The 19,923-nt window shown below is 40.1% G+C and overlaps 2 protein-coding genes across 2 annotated transcripts; both read right to left on the bottom strand.

The window, feature by feature from the left end:
- Positions 1-3,159: 3,159 nt before the first annotated feature.
- hoxc11a (homeobox C11a) lies at positions 3,160-6,415 on the bottom strand. Its single transcript, XM_051425811.1, has 2 exons — positions 5,585-6,415; positions 3,160-4,194 (listed from the first exon to the last, which is right to left on the bottom strand). Exons 1-2 carry the CDS (start codon positions 6,303-6,305, stop codon positions 3,962-3,964), a joined length of 954 nt encoding a protein of 317 aa, XP_051281771.1. The 5' UTR covers positions 6,306-6,415; the 3' UTR covers positions 3,160-3,961.
- Positions 6,416-15,930: 9,515 nt separating this feature from the next.
- hoxc12a (homeobox C12a) lies at positions 15,931-19,923 on the bottom strand. The gene is made up of 2 exons (XM_051425814.1): positions 19,250-19,923; positions 15,931-18,102 (listed from the first exon to the last, which is right to left on the bottom strand). The coding sequence occupies exons 1-2, from the start codon at positions 19,836-19,838 to the stop codon at positions 17,864-17,866; spliced, it is 828 nt and encodes a 275-aa protein (XP_051281774.1). The 5' UTR covers positions 19,839-19,923; the 3' UTR covers positions 15,931-17,863.

Genomic DNA, 19,923 nt, shown 5'->3' on the forward strand with positions numbered 1-19,923 from the left:
TAATGTAAATTCAAACGTTTTGAGAGTTATTTTGTTGCAGCAATAGCAGGAGCTCGTTTTACAGCGTCGAACTGTTTTATGGCCCTATAGAATAGGATAGGTGCTGAGATGTGAGTAGTACACTGTAGTATAAAACCATTCAATAGCCTATAACCACTTGATTAGTATTTGCAGAGAAAAAACAGGAAAACCCCTACATTGACTTCACAATTGAAAACAATGACAATTAAATTATAACTGACGAATAGTTGCATTAAATTAGCAGCAAAATATTTGAAATGTTACAAACACAATAACGGAAAAAAAACTCCATTGATGGGAGCACTAAACCTGAAGCGGATTTTTTCCCCCTACGTTTTGTATGTTTTATTAGATTTTATTTAAACATATAGCTGTTAATTTTTGGCAAGAAAAAAGGTGTATTGCGTTTTATTTAGTAAGTACAAGTACGCTGTAATTCCTTATGTTGCCATTTTAGTTTAGGTTATGGACCTGCGGGAATAATCGTACAAAAGAATCAACATAAATACACACTCTTCCCTGAATTTAAGAAGCAAATATTATTTATTTTTAGGATATATTGCCAAAATATAAGTAAAATAAAGTCTTAATGATAGTTTACAGCCTCAGATCGAAAGACTGAGAATTATAAATAAGGATTAAAATAATTCCTTAGATTTTATGCAGCCAAATTAATTAATTTGCCTTTTACATTTTAATGGCAGCAGACTATATCCTCTCCCTCCTTGTTCGCCTCATCTACATAAAACACACCGCCATTTTCCTTCACCACAACACCCAAGTGCACAATCCAGACTGAGACATGGCAGTAGCCCGCATTCCAACAGACTGGCCTGTCCTTCTGTCACACAACACATCAGAGCTTGTCTCTACAACTAATAATATACTCTGATGTCACCGAGGCATCCGTCTAAGGAAAAGTTTTCAAGATCCCGACGAGGAAACAAAACAGTGCAGAGGCCGGGAGGCTCATGGCCCCCGTGTGGTTGATAGACAACATTTGCAGAAGCCTCTGCAGCGCTCTCCGTTAGTGACGTTGTGTGTTGGAGAAACCTACAAATTACCCACGTCACCGTCCCAGGGCCAAGGTTGGTGGGTGTGGCAAGAGAGGGGCTCCTATAGCCTTGATCTCCGCTAGTGTGCATCGCCTTTTCTTTTGTCAGTACGACCCCTGTCCTTCCTGATATTACACTGACATATGCAGATTTCACCATGGTCTCAAATCGTGTGGAGAAAACCCTTTTTGCTTCCGTTAATATATGCACCACAGTGTATCACGTGGATGCAACCGTGGCGAGTTTTCCTCCCTGTCTTTCTCTTTCTTTCTTTTTTTCTTTCTGTTCCTGGAAATAATACATACCCTGACTACAAGCTTAACCTTTATCAGTTCAACCCAAAATAAACCCCAGCCTAAACTAAACACTCTGAAGTAAATGCATAACCATGCAAGAGTCTGCAGTGTAAAAAAAATGTCTTTGATCCACGCACAGCCGCCGGAGCAGGAGTCACATATAAAGTGAGAAATCAAAAAGGATGCACTGACTCACACCCACGCACGCCCAAACCGTCATGTTTGCACTTTAAAGAACCACCCATTATGACAAGCACACTGCGACAGCCACACACCAACAAGTTCTTTTTTTTTTTTTTTTTTGAGAATACAAATATAGGCCTACAGTTTATACCAACATGGTTTAAAACGTCTCATGCGTGAAAACGTATACATTTTACAAGGACAATAAAGTGTATTTACTGGGCGTGCTAAAGCTGGCAAAGTTACCTGCTGTAGTTTAATGCGAGGGGTCAAAGTTGGTCCCTGTACACATTCCATTTTCTGTTCCCACTCACTCTCATTGGCTCACTCCGCCGCTGCACACATTTCCGGGCTAAAGGGGCTCCTTGATTCCACTTTATTGCAGAGGGTTAAAGGTGAAGGCCTTGACATTATTGAAGTTCAAAGACTACATTTAATTATAAATTGTAGTTAATGCACACGTGCAATCATCATGCACATATGTTGGGTGCACGAGAACGCACATTCGAAATACACATGCGCTCACATAAGGCGCACACACACACACACACACACACACACACACACACACACACACACACACACACACACACACACACACACACATACACACACTTAAAAAATAACATGCCAATTATGATTTCCTTTCCCCTAGCTATCTCTTGTTATAACTCCAAACACATGGGCCAATTAGTCAGCAATTATTTATTCATAACTGATGTGTTGAAATAGGCCGAGGTTTGGGGTCAACTCAGACAAATAGACTATTATTTTAAATGCTGGCGATATCTGCAAGCAACACATTAGAATTTCCCCTGGGTCTTTCATAGGCCGAATCTTTTAAAGGAAAAAATATATTAAAATTAAACTTACATGGCGTAAAATTCTGCACTGTAGAAATACTGGGTTTGCAGCGGGTTCCCAATCTTCAGATGAGAAGAATGGTGGACATGATGGTTGTGTGCTGAAGGGGGGTTGGGGTTTGCTTTGACGTTGCAGACTACACATGCCGAGTTCATGTCGAAACCTCTAGCAAGTTGTTTTCCCCTTTCGGACATCCAGTCTTGCTTGTTTACTATTTACTGCGGAAGTGAACGCCATTCCCCCGAACAGACGGTGCAATTAAGAGGAAAAAAATAGCCATTTAGTGCCTCTGTCTTTATGGCAGTGTCTAGACTACAAGAGTGGCGATTCCATTTAGTGGGCACTAAAAGAGGTTATCATTCCACTCTCTTTCTCTACATTTCTAAGATCTGGACTCTATCTTCGTTTGACACGCTTGCTAAAATTCAAACATGATCTTTCAAAAGTGGTGTAACCTTAAAATAGCCTTAAAAATCTGACAAGTGTAGGCCCGCCGACACCAAATCTACCACAGCAAAAGTGTGTATCACCATGAACTGGCCAATGACACAAGTTAAACGTGGGCTAATTTTATGCATATAGGGCAGCAGTTTTAGGTTTTACACACAGTTATGAGCATTTGCTATTTCCAAAATGGCTCTAAATCACGACCAAGCAAACATTGCGGCTGTCAGGAATAAATGCATAGTCATATCTGTAATGGTAATTGTGATAATGATAGCACAAAAAGCACAAAGTCGTTGAGTTTTTCCTATACGTTTCTGTTTATTTCATAGGTATTATATTAATGATACACAGGCCAACAATCTGTTACTCCTCCCTGGAATCCAAAGCACCGATGTTTTAAGCAAATAATTTAACGAGTGTTGGCGTTAAAGCTGTTAAAGTTGTATGGGCAGTGTACTGAAAAATAGCAGCTGGGATAAGGGGAAAGGAAATTCAACATACGCCTATTTACAGTCACGAATGCACATTGCATAGGCTACTCTGTACAGGGGGGGGGGGGGATATACTTTCACAGATTGGACGTCACAGTTCTCAATGGCGAAAAAAATGCAGCCTGGAGATTTGCTATAACTTGTTCATACTCTGGTCGAGAAATAATTAGATATGGATATGCTATATACATAGACCAGACGGAAGGGGAAAGAGCTAAAAGTTGTCTGCGCAATAAGGATTCAAATTGTCTGTTACATTTGATATTTTAACAACAAATATGTCTATATGAACAATAGAATAAACACAATGGAGAATCGTGATAAATAGAGGGACATATTCAAGAACAGCATAGGTATAAATGATTATTCTAACCATGTAGGCCTTTTCTGGGCACCAGCTAGAAATTCACTGCCGCCCGTGGGGCAATAAGAAAATGGCGACTTTATCCCATGCAGGCCCATTACTCCCACTGTCCACTTTAAACATTGCACTGTTGGTGATATGGGCTCCTTTAGAAAATGGTTATGCCCACGGTTACAATTCAATGAGATAAGAGTAGGCCTTAATGTCACTGACCAAGACTGTGACACTTTCTGCTAGTGCTCACAATAGGGGGTTTCCAGAGAAGTACTGGAGGCGATCTCTGCTCAGCTTCTTCTCTTTCATTCTTCTATTCTGAAACCAAATTTTAACCTGGCGGTCGGTGAGGTTTAACATTCGGGATAGCTGAAGCCTTTTCTCTTTGTTGATGTAAACGTTAAAGAAGAATTCCCGCTCCAGCTCTCGAATCTGAAACTTGGAATATGGACACCTCTTCTTCCTTGTACGAGGAGCGCCTGGATGGAAGAAAAAAATAAAATCAATTAAAAAAAAAAAATTAGAGAATCACGGGAAACAGCTACAACTTCATATTAAAAAAACAATAATAATTATTATTATTATAATATATACAAAAAAGGGAGGGAAATAGGCTTTAGTGCTGAGGTGACTATGGACTTGCAAGATGCTAAGAATTCCGTTTCAGTGGCTTTAGTAATGATAACATTTCAGTCAACATTCATCAAGCAAAGTAGCTGAGGCTATCAGATAAACCAGCCATAAAGAGTGTTAAATATCCGAATCGTTTGGATGAAATAATATCAACTTACAGCCTCTAAGTACGTGTTTATCTGTTATAAATATATAACAACAAAAGTATTTCAGCGCATTATGTGCGTCACATTCCTCTGGAGCTAAACTAACAATTTACACAATCTTTTGGCAGTGAGTGGAAATGCATTGCCCATGTTTGCAATGGCCTGTGCAAACCTCTGTGGCCCTATAACTTCTTATCAAACAGGTGACTTGGGAAATAGAATTTTTTTTATAGTTTTTTTGTGTGGAAGAGGGGGCAAACCTCCAGCCTCAGTTAGCTTGTGTCCTGCAGCCTGACTGGGGCTAATACATGAGGCTAAACACCAATAGGAAAAGCAATAATAGCAATAGCAATAATTTCGGCACTTAAAATCATAACCAAGAGTAATTTTACTTCATGCTAATCATGCAAGTTATCAGTAATGCCAGCATGCGTTCAGATCACTAGCAGAGAGGTGAAATGCAAAAGAAAAAACCTAAAAGGATCTGGACTTTCTTCCAGCGGCTACTGGGGCAATAGCATAATTTGCAGACCTATGCATTCCTCTCATATTTGGACGAGGCAAAACACTCGATTCTCTACCACTGATTCATTTACTGGCTGCTCATAAATGGAGGAAACGGTTCTAATCTGTCATTAGATAGACAGATACAGATAGATAAGAACGCGTTTAACCGTAAACTGTGTAATACTCTGTGCAGCATGTCTTTTTGCGGGCAAACCCAGTGCTAAAAGAAAATTCACAAGACGCCAAAAGCAATGTTCTGCCCAATTGGTTTTTACTCTCGACAGCCCAACGAGAAAATCCCTTAAAATGCCCAACGCAAGTTCATGATCAAAGTTAACATTTGTCACAATAGCTCTCTCTTAAAAATTTCACAGACTCTCACCATAGAGGCGTCTGTGTATAACATCCCCCTTTTTTCAAAGCGCTTTCCCATCGTAAAAATTCTTCTCGTTGCAAGAAAGAGCTTTGTAGGGTTATAATAAAATCCTTTGAATGCTTATAAAACTCCACATAAAATCTGACCGACAAAACACCGGGCTAGTCCCCTTAACCTTCCCCCATTTTACAGCTTCGGTATACCTACTCGAGTGGCTGCTCTTGCTGGCGTTGCCGTCCTTGGTTGTTGCGGAGGAAGAAGTACATGAGCCTGAATTTGTATGTTCCTCCTCATCTTCTGGGTCTTTTTCCTGCTCCGGGGCTCCGGGTACAGAGGCTGTGGGTTGCTGCTGTTGTTGCTGCTGCTGCTGGGAGTCGCTTTCCAGCTTTCCCCCCTCGCCCTTTTGTAAACAATTGTCTGACTGATTGTCCGTGCTGCTGCAGTATGCGGTCTCAAAAAAGCGGTCGAAACCTTGGGGGAGGACGTTGTTTTTCCCCACGCCGGAGTAAAAACCTGTGGAGGGGTGATTGGAGCCCGGATGGGTGTGATGGTGATGGTGGTGGCTGTACACACTGTCGTTCTTCATAAGCATTTCTGTCATGGTGGATGGTGGAAGACAGTCCCTATGCACCAGATCCTCTCCCGAGTAGCACGATGCATAATTGCCTCTGTGGTGCCATTTACTAGCAGGGTCCAAGCCGTATGAAACTTCCCGTACCGGCTGAGACAGATTTGTGGAATAAGGGTAGCTGATTTGCCGGGACGGGGCCTGTGGAAGAAACGAGGAGACGGCAGAAAACTCGGGGACGTAGTAGGTGCAGCTGGGGAGGTAGATGTTGGACGCGCAGCCCGTCCTGTCCCCAAACTCGGATGTCCGGTCTTTGCGCGTCTGGGAGCAGAAGTTGCCCAGATTCACCGAGTTAAACATCTTTCTCTCTCTCGTACTCCGTACTATAGATAGATGTTTTGGATACGAGCTGCAGCAGAAGGGAAAAATTTGGGAAGGCGAGATGACGCGCAATCCGTCTAAGTCGCCCCGCAGACACGTGATCGAAAGTAGATATTGTCATATATCAATTTGGAAGAGTTGGTTGTGTAGGAGTGGTTGGCTTTAGGTAAGATCTCCGTGGTTCAAACGAATAATTTTCAAACACCACAGGCGCACTGAGAAAACCAGTAACAGATTCCTGTTTGTAGGCTTATGACAATTAGAGAGATATGTGCTGTGTGTGTTTATGTTTATGGGCTGGTGGTAGGCTAGCTAAACAGCTACAGCTCCTTAAACAGGCATAGCACAAACTACACTCAATGACATGCTTTTCATAGTGTTATGGAATTTTACAGGTAAGAATATGATTAATATTATTTTTTATCAGAATAATATTTATTATTATTTTACTATTACTATTATAAGAGAATTACTGTCCCTACCACGAACGCTATTGGACGGCCGGTGATTTTAATATTTTGATCATATGAGCAGGAATTACTATCAATGACAACATTACACACAGCACCAAGTCTGCATTGAGAAAGTACTATACGCCAGTAAACCCGTTAAAAAACTATTCCATGAGCCTAGTCGTTTCACTATTTACAAAAAGTTAAACAAACAGTGAATGACTCGCGTTCTCCTACAAACCTCTGACACTCCCCAGGACATTTACACTGTGGTCTGTGAATAAGCAAGAGATCTTTTCATAAGGGTCATATTATTTGTTTTGATCCCTTTTTATTCTTTCATAGTGGCTGCACGAGTCGGTTGCACACATGACTGTTAAACAAGAGTTGTGGATGAGCCGGGTACATCCATTTAAAATTACGCAACATATTAATGAACCACTTTATTTAGTTTTTTCTCTCTTTCACCAAATGAAGAAAACCTACACTGGACCAGTGGTGGACTACTACAATTATGCTGTAAAATGAAGTTGAACCAGCGGTGCAGAATACACAGCATGCATGTTGACAGTGCAAGCTGAAGTAATCGGCTCACACTTATTATTCCCTTTAACTTTGGATCATGACAGAGTCCATGGAGGACAACTTCGCAATTCAAGACCCAAGGTCCTGGAGCTCCTGCAGGAGTACTACCAGTGAAGCCCTGGGACCTTGCATCTCCCTCCCAGTGGGAAAACGTGCCCTGATGACATAAACACAAACTCACAGAAAAAAAGCAATTACTCCCCTCAAATTGCTGGATTCAGCATTATTCCACGTTGGAGTGGTTATTGACAACACCGCCCAGAATATCACCGCAATGTGTGAGCCTCTTACTCTGAAAATACTCAAATTGATATTTTGGGATATAATGTCCTCCTTGGACTCACTGGTCGATCAAATCAAACGTTTTGGATTGCAGCTTTTGTCTATAAGCTTCAAAGCATATAAACAATTAGTCCTACTGTAAACGGCTACTTATAGGCCACTCAGAAAGGGGCCAATTGACCAAGCACTATGAATGTTTCCGACATTTCCCTCTAAAATTAAATAAGTCCCAGCTGATATTGCAAGCTGCTGTGATCGTTTTTTTTTCCTACCGGAATGTCGACATTTATCTGTGTGTGACTGTTAAAGAGATAGACATGTCCTGCGGACTTTTTTTTTTTTCTTAATAAATTGTAATAAATGAATGGTTTGGAGAAAAGATGCGCCTGCGTGTTCTTTCCTGCGTCATTGTAAAACTTTTAATTGTACTGTTGAGGGCCATCTCCGAATCTTTATAGACTAACTGATACTATCACAAGGTGAAATTAATATGATGGCCCATTGTTTATGATTATGGGCTACTTCCTAAATGTTGCAAAAGACTCTTGAATTATTATCCAATATTCCAATAACACTATTACAATCACTTATGAGACACCTGTGTTGTTTAAAAATAATTGAAAACAAAGTTAGTGTCTTTGTTGATTTCCAGCAGCAAGGGAAAGAACAAGCAACATCATCAGACCTCAGCATTGGAAAAGAGAGTCCAGTGCAGGCGTATTTGTGAAAAAGGTGGCATTGGCATTAGCTTGTTTACTACCCTTACAGACAAAAGGTTGTCTCACATGATGCATCCTGCATCCAAGTACAAAGAAAGCAGACAGCTGTCCAGACACAGCACTTGAATTTGACCACTAAAATCCTCTCTACGTCCACCATAAAAGTCCGAATGGCTGTAGTAACGCTAAATCCCTTTGTTCTATAGAAAACCATAAACGTTGAGAATGAGAGGAATTTGGATTTCAGCAACTAGATATTCTGCAACTTCTGGAAAAAAAAACACCAATGCGCTGAATTTTCACACCGAACACAATAACGCATTTTCCGCAACATGGTTTTGAGTGTGCATTTATGTATCAACATAGGCCACTAATAATGAAATTAAAGCTTCAAGTTCTGTGTTTGGAAATTTTTGTAAAGCTAAATATTTCAGTCAAATTAATAACAGAGATTGTGAAAGTGACAAACAATAGGAGAAACAAGAATATAGAAGTTAATCTGTGCCCCGTGAAGCACAGCTACGATGTGATGTGATTTTTGGTACAACGGCAGCTATGGAAATATTTGTGTAAACATATTGGCCTGTGGCCTGTATGGACACATGCTCGACACATGCTGCAGCATCAGTGTTGTGCAGTTGCATAACAATAATAATTCGCACATCAAAATGTCATTGCCTATTTTAAGAGTGTGAAATATATGGTACATTGTATAATTAAAAAGATAAAACGCATGGCTTAAAACTGAAGTTGAAATTCTAGAAACTGAAAATCTGCCATACTAATTGGTCTATAATAAAGGTTCTGAAATACGACATTTAAAATGAACCCGTATGTCAACATTACTCTGATTATAATATCATCTGTAGAATTTAAAAAAAATGTTCAATGGCAATAAATAAAAACTACAAACTTTTCTTTCAGCAGGCAATAACAGAACCAAAGCAGACAGTCCAAAACAACATTGTCAAATCATGTCCTCATCATAATCATTTCAATGATGCGTATTAGCGCGGTATAAATAAGTAATGTGAATGTATGAATAAGTGATGCACTAATAAAATTCAAAAGTTAGGGCTTCTGATCGAGACATCGGAAGAATGTGAAAGAGGAGTTTAAAAGACTACATAGTACACAAGAGGAATTAAGGCGTTTAAACGAATGGGGAATAGTACTCCTGGCTGTGTTTAAGTCGCAGTATTTGTCATAATGTGGCAAAATATGACCATTCACCGTCCATCACATGGCAATATCCGCCTTCTGAGGGTTTAAACACCGGCTATTCTCGCCTTGGTGCGCTCAGGCCATCAGTCAAAGAATAAGGTTTACCATGTGTTTATTCCCCTGGATGGACGACTCACAGCAGCTGATATTCCACTAGCAGTAGGACCCAGGAAAGTTTGATTTGGTTGCACCAAATGAGTATAGTATATGCAGAGTTTGCACGCAAAGGGTCTGTATCTGAGTTATCAGCCCGCTGCTTATTCTATCTTATAAGGACTCATACAATGGTAAACAATATTGTAAAAGCGTGTCCCAACTATTCGAAGCAACAGTCAAAATATTGAGTGGAGTGTTGCACAGAGAAGGTGTTGTAAACATTTGCCATTCTTCGCTTAAATATCACTCTCGGAGCACTAACTTTACGACTGTGTCTGTGGAATTTAAGTTATGTATTGCTACCTCGCACTATAATTATAATGGTTAACCTAGGTGTAACCCTCTTGTTTAGAAGAACTCTCAGTTCAAAAAATGGCGCTCCTAAATATTGCCGAGGGTTTTGCCTCTGCGTCGATAAATCCTGTGCCAAATGATACAACACTCACGACACACACAAACACAGAAACACACACAATGGGTGCAGTTCACCAAGACACTGCTGCACAGTTAGCTGAAGTCAAGGCTAAATGTGGGAAGCCTGTGTAATCATATTACTGTCCCCTCATGGCCTAGATAAGTTTAATTGGATGTAAGTCGGGCAGTTAAACTTGGCTGTATGAGCTGCGAACAGTTTCAAGCAACACTAAAGAGCCTTGTTTTTTTTTTACTGAGGTCTCAGTGAATGCACCTAGCGTGAAGCGTTTGTGGTGGCAACAATAGCTTACAAGATAAGGATGTGTGTTGCTGTTACATTTAGAGCAATCTCCAGAGTGTATTTCTCTTTCAACCACTAGGATATAAAGCTTTCACAACAATGTGTTAACTTTTTTTTATTAGAAGTATTAAATGATTTCACATCTCAAGAAATCGCCCAATAGTGACTGCTGGCTCCAGCTCCCATGTGTTATTTAGATGTCCTGGAAAAACCTGGAAGTCCTCTGAGCAGAGAAACAGTAAACACTGAAGTGTATCTATCTTTGAACAAATTCCAGATAAGCTAAAAGTAAGCTTGTGTTTGATATTTTGCTGGAGGGGTTCTTAGCTTCACGGTTAATACAATTCTACAAAAGTCAAAATAAAGAGCATTTTATGTGCAGAAGGTACTTGAGGCTATGGCCTGTCACATGCCGGTATATTTAAAAAGATATTTTTAGGCACGGCCTGTATTGGTCCTCTATTAACTGCACAGTTAATCTTCTAAAATCTGCTTATCACCTTTAAAAATCAGCGAGGATAATACGCCCAGTGTTTGGAAAACAATTCAGGGCTGATTAACTATCTTAAATAAACTGTTTTTTGTCAGGTTTCGGAAATTACGCACAAGAATGCACAAAATTACGCACGACTTGCAAACCAATATGGAATGGTTTGTTTTGTAATTTGTTGACATACAGATAATATACGTACTCTGATGACCATAACATGATAAATGATAACACAATCTGAATTTCTTATGTGGAGTAATTCGATATTTTGTCAGACGTTATACGCAAGCGTTTCCCTTTGATGGTATTTTTTCCTTATTTGGTCAAATCTTGTCTGCTGTAACTCTAGTCTTGTCGGAAAAAGTGTTAGGCTATGTGCATGCCGGGGGACAATCAGGTGACGGACGTAATCGTCCTTAAGTTTCTAAAAAAAATATTAAAATTGATTTGTGGTTATAACTACGATAAGTCCGAATTCAGCGTGTATTTAAAACATTTATTTCAACTGAGACGAAGCGCGCACTAGCTGGTTCTTCTCGCAGCGGGGGGTCAAAATGCATTATTTTAGTTTGCGCTGGCCTTGCACAGGAGTGGTTCGGTATGTGGACCCAAAATAGAAGCTCTGAGCTTTACGCTATAGAGTCAGATATCGTTGAAAAGCCTGCTCAAACACTTAGGACTAATGTTTACTTTGCCGTCTGAGCTGCAGAGTTTTCCATGCTTTTCTTCAGAACCAGACCTTTAAATACATCAAAAACTGCACAGAAAAATATTGATATCCATATAGAAAAACAAGTATAGCCCAGGGTATACTCCAAGTGCTCTGAACCGATACTGGACTAACCTGAACAGGTGACATATCATTTTCCCATCTTGTATATAATTGTAAGTGCCTTAAGCAGACATCGCAGGATGTGCAGCTCTATGCTACATACTTGACCTTCAGTGAATGCATTAGGGCCCAAGCGTCGGCCTCGAAAGGATAGTCCATCTCCAAAATACTAAACATTTAAGAAGAATACACTATATGAGGTAGGAAGCAAAAAAAAAAAAGAGAGATGAATCAACCCAGCCAAACATTGAAAAATGCGAATGGGAAAGTGAGATTAAATAATAGTGTGCAACTATTACTGAGCAAAATATCAGGTCAGGCGCTGACAGATGTACATATTCTTTACATTGCTTCTATGTTATCGCGCGATTTCGAAAATATAAGATGAAAAACCAATGATGGTAACCTAAACAAGAACAACAAAATGAAAACAATTGCCTACTGACTTCCAATCTCGACCTCTATCAATTTTGAAATTCTAAGATGTTTCTCCTTTCTTTCCATCAGAGACAACTGGTCTAAGAGGATTCCGACTCTTCAAGGCAGCAATGAAACCTTCACACCCCGCATTAAGGGTTGTTGGACACGCGATGCTATTGAAAAACAAATTGATAAGACAGTACATTCCAGAAAAATTGAGCTCATAAAGAACTCATTTCAGATCATGTCAAAATCAATATATAACAGTTCTGAAAGGAGTGAAAACGATATGGATCTTTTATGTTAAGCATTCTATCTATCCTCTCTTTTCTCTATCACATTAACACTCTCCTTGAAAACACACTCACACACTCACACACACTCTACACTCCCCCACATACACTTCAGTAGGAATAACATTGCTTTCTATTTCTCCAGCCAGCTTCGTACCATAAACGGCAGAGGGGTGGCGGGGGACGCAGACCACATGCCATACAAGTTCTCTGCGAAGGGCACTGTGAAGCTCACTGACCTTTGGGACGCGGAGACAGGCCGCCATAAACAGATTTAGCCAGTCTCAAAGTCAAACGTGCTCAAGAGCAGTGAAAGACCTATTGTAAAGACCTGCAAAGCCAACTGAGATTTCATCCTGTTTTACAATGCAAATATCTTGAGGTTCTCCGCAATGGCGACGTTTTCTTTCTTTTCTTTTTGATTCCTAATTATATCCTGCAGAGATGGAATTATACTAAATTAGAATGAAGCCAAGGCAAATAAGTGCAAACTAATATTAGCTGCTATGCAGTGATCATTTTTAGGTTTTGAGGAGAATGGATGGCAGGTAAAGGACGAAGTGCAATGTTTGGTGTTTTGTTGGACGTGGAAAGCTCTTAAAAAGGTTTCTAGGACAATTTTATTTGTCACAAGGAAAAGCTAAATTAAGGGTAGAAACACCTGAATAAATAGGCTACACAGACAACAGACACATAACAGCAACAGATACGTCTGGTTTGAAGTTCAAGTTAAAACTACATGTTCAGATATCCGTTTAAGGAGCTGACTGCTCTCTGCTATTCAGTCCAAATAATCCCAACGTTTTACACAGGAAACACAAACCACTGTTTACATCATTTAATCTTGGTAAGAAACAAACAGGATTCGCGCTGTGCTCAGTGTTGAGAGTCATTTTGATGTTTACACCAATGTTCTCTTTGACAAAATGCATTTGTATTAACATATTATGCAAAATGTCACTGCTGTAATTTTCAGTTTTGCATTTTCCTCAGTTAACTGAACACCAATCTACTGCATTTCTTTTTGTTACAAATCACCGATCCTGGTTAAGATCTATTTTCTCCTGCTCTCTTTTCCATATCACCAGATTGTTTTGCGTATTTTTACAAGCTCAAAGGCATATAAAACCAGAAATATAAATAATGGAACCCAATTAACTTCTTACAATTGTTGATGTTTAAATTTCAACAGAGCGTACATGGACATGGTTTCCTGGAGCCTTTTAAGGGATATAGACAATATTTGTAACATAATTGACCTTGAAGATTTTTTTTTTAACAAATAATGGCTGAGGTACTACAGGACTGTCAGGGGCGTCATGGTGCATTTTGCATCTATTATTCTCCTCTAACCCATTTAACAAGGCAACACACAAACATAAGACACTAGTCTAGTCTAATCTCCTTTCATGGTCAACGGCGCGTTTGATAGGCTAAAAAGATTGGAGCTGTTATGAATGATGTCCTCTGGGTTATCAAATTCAATACACGCTATTGCAGATCTGCCCAGTATTATTTCGTGGTCTTAGTTATTATCACATTGCAGCAAACACTTGGTACACTTACTGATTATGTTTTGCATTAGACTGGCGCCACTTCAAAACTAATACTCATTTCTTAAAACATACATGGACATATGGATGATGTCAGTGCGTAAAAGAGTGCATATCAAAACAGTACGCCTGTATCTCTCTTATTACACGGAGAAAACAATTCAAATTTAGATACCAGTCAGTCTTACAAACTCCATGTTCAAATTCTAGGAAGTCATTTAATTGAAATTATTCGTAAAACCACCTTTAATCGGAAGCGCAAATGTACATGGAGAGCATTTTTCCAAAACATAAAACCAGCGGATTCCATATAATTATATCTAGTCTCATTATATATTCAAACATTACCATTTTAGTTAATTAAATGATTAACTTAAAATATTTACAGGGGTAATTTTGGAAACCAGCATTTTCATAATTATTCTTCTTAATATCTGCAAACTGACGCATTGTGTCATAGCGCGTCCAGACGGCCCTTTTCTCTCTTTACATGTATGTATGCATACAATACATAAAAATATATATTATGCATTAATGTTGATGAATACATAACATGGGTATTTGTAGCTTAACTGTGGAAATTGGAAGTTTGTAGTGAGGTGAACAGGGACAAATATCAGAGGCTTTGTGAGCTGCTGAGGAATCATTACAGTATAGCTACAATGCAATAGAAGAGTTTAGTACTGCAGCGAGGCTTTTATCAGCTCAAAGCTACATATGTCTTGTTATAATTACACTAAATCTTAATTTATAAATGTTCAAGCTTGCAGTTAGTACCAGCACCAAGAGGATTGCGTTTATTAATGAGCCCACGTCATCTTACACGTGTGTATTTGTGTTGTGATCATGGACAGACTAACACAGGAAGGCCGCTCCTGCAACCAGCGTCCGTTCACAGTTCACCGAAATGGCAACATCTGATCTCAACACTGAGACAGCACAACAGAAACAGTTTCCATTGGACCTACTTCACCCAGCTGAGACTGGAAGCTGTTGAGGACAGAAGCATTAATGCTTGGTTAGTTAGAAAACACTGCACAGTCCTGCATTGCTTTACACTTCCTTGCCAGTAGGGAGAGCCTTGTGGATTTTTAGATATGGGTTTATGATACAACCGTCACTGTCGTTTGTATCCCATTTGAGAAAGATTTTTTTTCTGATCTGAGTGCATGTAGCTCTCCAAAAACCATGTTTTGATATGTAATTATCGAGCATTTAAATCCATAATGCAAACCAGAAGATGGGATGCGCACAGGGAAAAGGACTGGCCAAGAGGCTTGACTATATGGAGCACTGGGGTGTAACCCTATTACTGCTTTACAGAGCTATTGCGTGTTTAGCTGCGCCCTTATAGGCTTGTAGCATAGCAGTGACATTGATTAGGTCGAACTTCAAGGGAAACCACAAAGCTCCAGAAAAAATGTGAAAGGGTTATTTATTTTTTGTGCCTTGAACTAATATAGTTGTATAGCATTTGTAGTGTACCATGCTACTACAAAATAGGTATAATATTCTATGTAAAATGGAGTTTAGAGTATAATCTGGCCGCCATTTTGCATAGAATGCTATCATACCTACCTATAGCCATACCTTTGTATCTGAGCGGCCATAATAAAACATAGGCCATCCTGTGTGGGCTCCTATTGATTATAGTTCACAGCATGTACAATTATGCGCCAACAAAACACCCTCTCAAATGCTTCCAAATGTCCCATTAATGTTCAGATCTTTATTTCACTGCGGTGGTGGACACATGTATTTTTAAACTGTGTTACAGGTCACGTCTAATAAAATAATCCCAACCAGTCAGCACTGAGAAAACCTGATTTTAAAGCAGAACATTCAGAGAGCCAACCTAATGACAGACTGAGGTAACACCCATAAACGTTTCAATATTCTGTTTATTGAAGACCTTACGCATATACATTCATATCATTATTACTTTTACAAGACAACGTAGCAATCCTTACAAGCGCAAAGAAGGGAATGCAATGAGGGGAAAAAAAGGACGATAACAAACAACTATTACACTGAAACAGGGTTTCTTTAAACGTCATGTATGGTAAAAATTTCTTGCATATCATTTCTTATATCCATTCTTGGCAGTATAATAGGCCTACATTTCCAACCCTCACAACCACAAATAGGCTATATGGAATGCGATATTGTACAAGACGATCAATAACATAAAGCACTATTACATAGCGATAAGGGATCCTCAAATAGTAACATATGTAATTTCATTTTACAAAGTTATACACGAGTACAAGGTAAGGAAAGGGACAACACTGAGCACATTGCAATTAGCAAGTACATTAAGTAGGCCCTTCGTCCGTCAATCCTAATAATAATAAAATAATAATAATAATAATAATAATAATAATAATAATAATAATACATTCTTTGTAGACGTTTGTGTCAAAAATGTTTAGGTGGAGATTCCTTTTGATTTATTCAGGAAAAACAATGTATAAAAAAGTCACTTACATAAAAAGTGGCCCGCAAAACATGACTTATAGCTATTTCACATCAATAACATGCTGCAAATACATTTCACTGCTATAGCTTACTCGTTATACATGACAGATGATGCACTGCACTCCCCCCTCGAATTAAGGGAGCACACACGTAGGCCTATGATTAACTTATCTAAATTTCTACATATTTATTTTCATTATGAGCACCAAGTTTCAGAAATGCTCGTGTAGGCCTAAAAACTTATCCCCCCCCAGTTGCAACTTTAGGCGGCTCCCTTGTTTAACCAAGTTGGCCTAAAAAAAATCTACTTGTACTGGTTTAAATGTTCCACTACAGATCCAAGCGAGTTTATTGTAGAATACACGATTTTTTTTAAATTAATTTTCTTTAAAACTGGCACTATCTGGACGTGGACTTTTAATAGCAGCTCAAACCCGTATTCAAACGGTGATCTCACTCAACTAAAGAATTGCAACCCATGCAGGATCCTGTGGTTGTTGTTAAGACAAGTTGAAAGGTAAGAAAAGTAATTTAAAAAAAAAAAACCTTTAGAAACTCGTTAGCACATGAACAAAGATAGGGATATCGATATGGATTACATTGCGGTTTTAGTCCCCCCTCTCCTCATGCAGACTTCCAGACTTCCTGCCCGTGACCGTGAACGTGCCCACAAACGCCTGGTGAAAAAACTAAAAGAAAGGAAGATAAGGTGATGTTCCTCTTACCCACACATTATGGCTGTTGGAAGTTTTTGAGCAACCGGGAGGGAGATGCTTCTTTATCAGTTCATAACCTCAGAGAAATTATTGCGCGTATGAAGCCTGCCAGTCAGTCTTTGCTGTCCTTCCTGACTCCACTGTTATTTTTAGGCCTATTTTTTGAGATTTTACCAAGTGACCCCGATCACTCCTCGTTCTCTCTGACTAAAAATGGAACAAAAAGGATGTTATTATGTGTCATCCCAAAACTGAGCTATTGCCCTGACGACACCCTTCGCGTGGCTGACATTTAGGGCGTAGACTGATCTCCTGACAAATCAGGAAAAACAAGAGATGCAGCCTACACAGAAAAACATATCCTCACAGCTTTTTTGTGCGACAACACCAAACATGAAGACAGTCTTATTGACATGTAGAATATAGCTTTGTATGCCAGGTAGTGGCTTGTTTTTGGGCTCGTTTAGCCTGCACCTTTGAGAAATAAAAATATCAGAAAATGTTGTAATAATCGCCTGCAGTGTAAAAGATGGACAGATGAGTGCATGCATTGAAAAGAAGACCAAGGGGAACGTAGAAGGCTTGGCTTTTACTGCCTATCGATTCACCTTCTGCCGCATCTTTAAAAGTAGGCCAAAGCTTGCTCCCTCAGCATGAGTCTCTTCTTCTTCATCCTGCGGTTCTGGAACCAGATCTTGACTTGTTGGTCGCTGAGGTTCAGGCGGTCGGAGAGCTCCCTCCGCCGCTGCCTGGTGATGAACTCATTCATCATGAATTCACCTTCTAGCTCAGCCAGCTGAAGTTTGGAATACGGTTTACGCTTCTTTCTGGTCCGAGTGTGCATCGGGTACCACGGGGCAGCTGGAGGAGAGGGGGGAGGAGGAGGAGGAGGAGGGGGCATACAACGGATTAGTCACCACAGTTGCAAAATCACGGTCACCTCCAAGGTTATGAGGAGCCTATAGGGGCATCAGTTGTCCAAGGCAAGCTTGGGTAATTGCCCTACTGTACTCTAAGTTGATTTGACATACATTTAAGCTTTATTCCGGAGAGGAACCAGAAGTGAAATTACATTACAATGATAAGGCACTTAGTTTTCCAAAATATGGTAGCCGCTCTGCAAATCTAGAGGATGTTTCTATGTTTTGCAAAAGATCCAAGATGTAGTGATTCTGCTTTATATTAGAATTAAGAGAACTGACGCCCCTGGAAGCTGTCACTTCACACACACAGAGACACACACACACACAGCAAAACTGGATTTGTTTTGGTCTCTGCCTGGACTGCATGGGCATATCTCATCTCAAATCCAATTTCAGAAGCACAATAACTTGTCAAATTTTGCGCAATTTTTAATCATATTTTCTATTTTTCAACGGCCCTATAAAGACCACCAGTATACAGCGGTTTGTGACACAGGAAGTTTTATTGTTGCAGTTAAAGTAGCATTAACGTGATAATTAAGCCATGCTTGCAAATACCCCTACTTATTTGCGAGTTTCAGAGCATATTAAATGACTCTTGAGTACACAGCGACAGATATTAATTCTGTTTACGAGTCATTAAAAAGAAAACTCACTCTATTCGATGCAGTCAACCAAAGCGCCTCACCTCTTTAAATCACTGCGCTAATTTGTGGCACAAAGTGCAACAATACACCAAAATCAACCACTGGTGTGCCTAAATCGCACTTTCTAGTTTAGTGTATGGAAAAATCAATGACAGGGCTTAACTTCTATTCAAAAGCTGCCTGACAATATGGTTTAGTGGGGTTATCTGTAACTGTACACAACCACATGGCGCGTGAGGTATTTTAGGGCAACCCCTAGCGGCGTTTGCACACCACGCAAGTACCCTGCAGGCTAATGCAGGCTGCACGTTGTGCATCAAGATAACGAGCTCTAATGACAGTGTAATACCACAAGTGTACACTACGTGCAACCTTCTTATTAATAATGTGAACGTGCATTTATAACAATTGTGTTTTTTGTAAAATAATAGCACCCACCTCCGCCTGCAGCTATGTTGCTTGAATGGCTTCCCGGTGACACCAGGGTCTGTGTGTCGCTGGATGAAGGCTTGCTGCCCTCGTTGAGCAGAGAGGAGCTGGAGTCGGACTCCATTGACTGACAGGACGGCGGGTCTTGCGTTAGCTGCTCGGTCCCATAATCATATTTGGAAAAGGCGACAGTGCTGCCTATTCCACTGTGCATCCCGTGGTCAGATGTTAATGATGATGTGTCTCTCGCCCTATCCTCTCTTTTGAGGCTGCTGCCACCTGAACAGGTCTCCCTGTTCCCGTTGCCGTTATTATAATAACATTTACCCTCTTCTGGTCTGGTAATCTCACACGACCGATTGAAAGAAGGGTTAATAGACACGGGGCTGCTAAAGTAGGATTGAGAGTATCCATTGCACGGCTCCGAAGGATTCCACGGGAGGGAGCAAACATTGTCCCTTCTCGGGTAGGAGAGAGACGGTAGCCCCGCCAGTTGTCCCCCTGAGGCTCTAAAATTCGGAAAGTAAAATGTGTCTCCAGTGTGGATGTTTACCAAAGGTCCCACAAACCCTGGATTAAGGAGATTATGCTCGCCCATTTCCGCGGGCCCGACCAACAGCTTCTAGTTTATTGCAATCTGACATTTAACATAGTTAAACCTGGAGGGGCGCCTGATTGGTCAT

This window comes from Dicentrarchus labrax, unplaced genomic scaffold (assembly GCF_905237075.1).
Source record: "Dicentrarchus labrax unplaced genomic scaffold, dlabrax2021, whole genome shotgun sequence".
Lineage (NCBI taxonomy): Eukaryota > Metazoa > Chordata > Actinopteri > Moronidae > Dicentrarchus > Dicentrarchus labrax.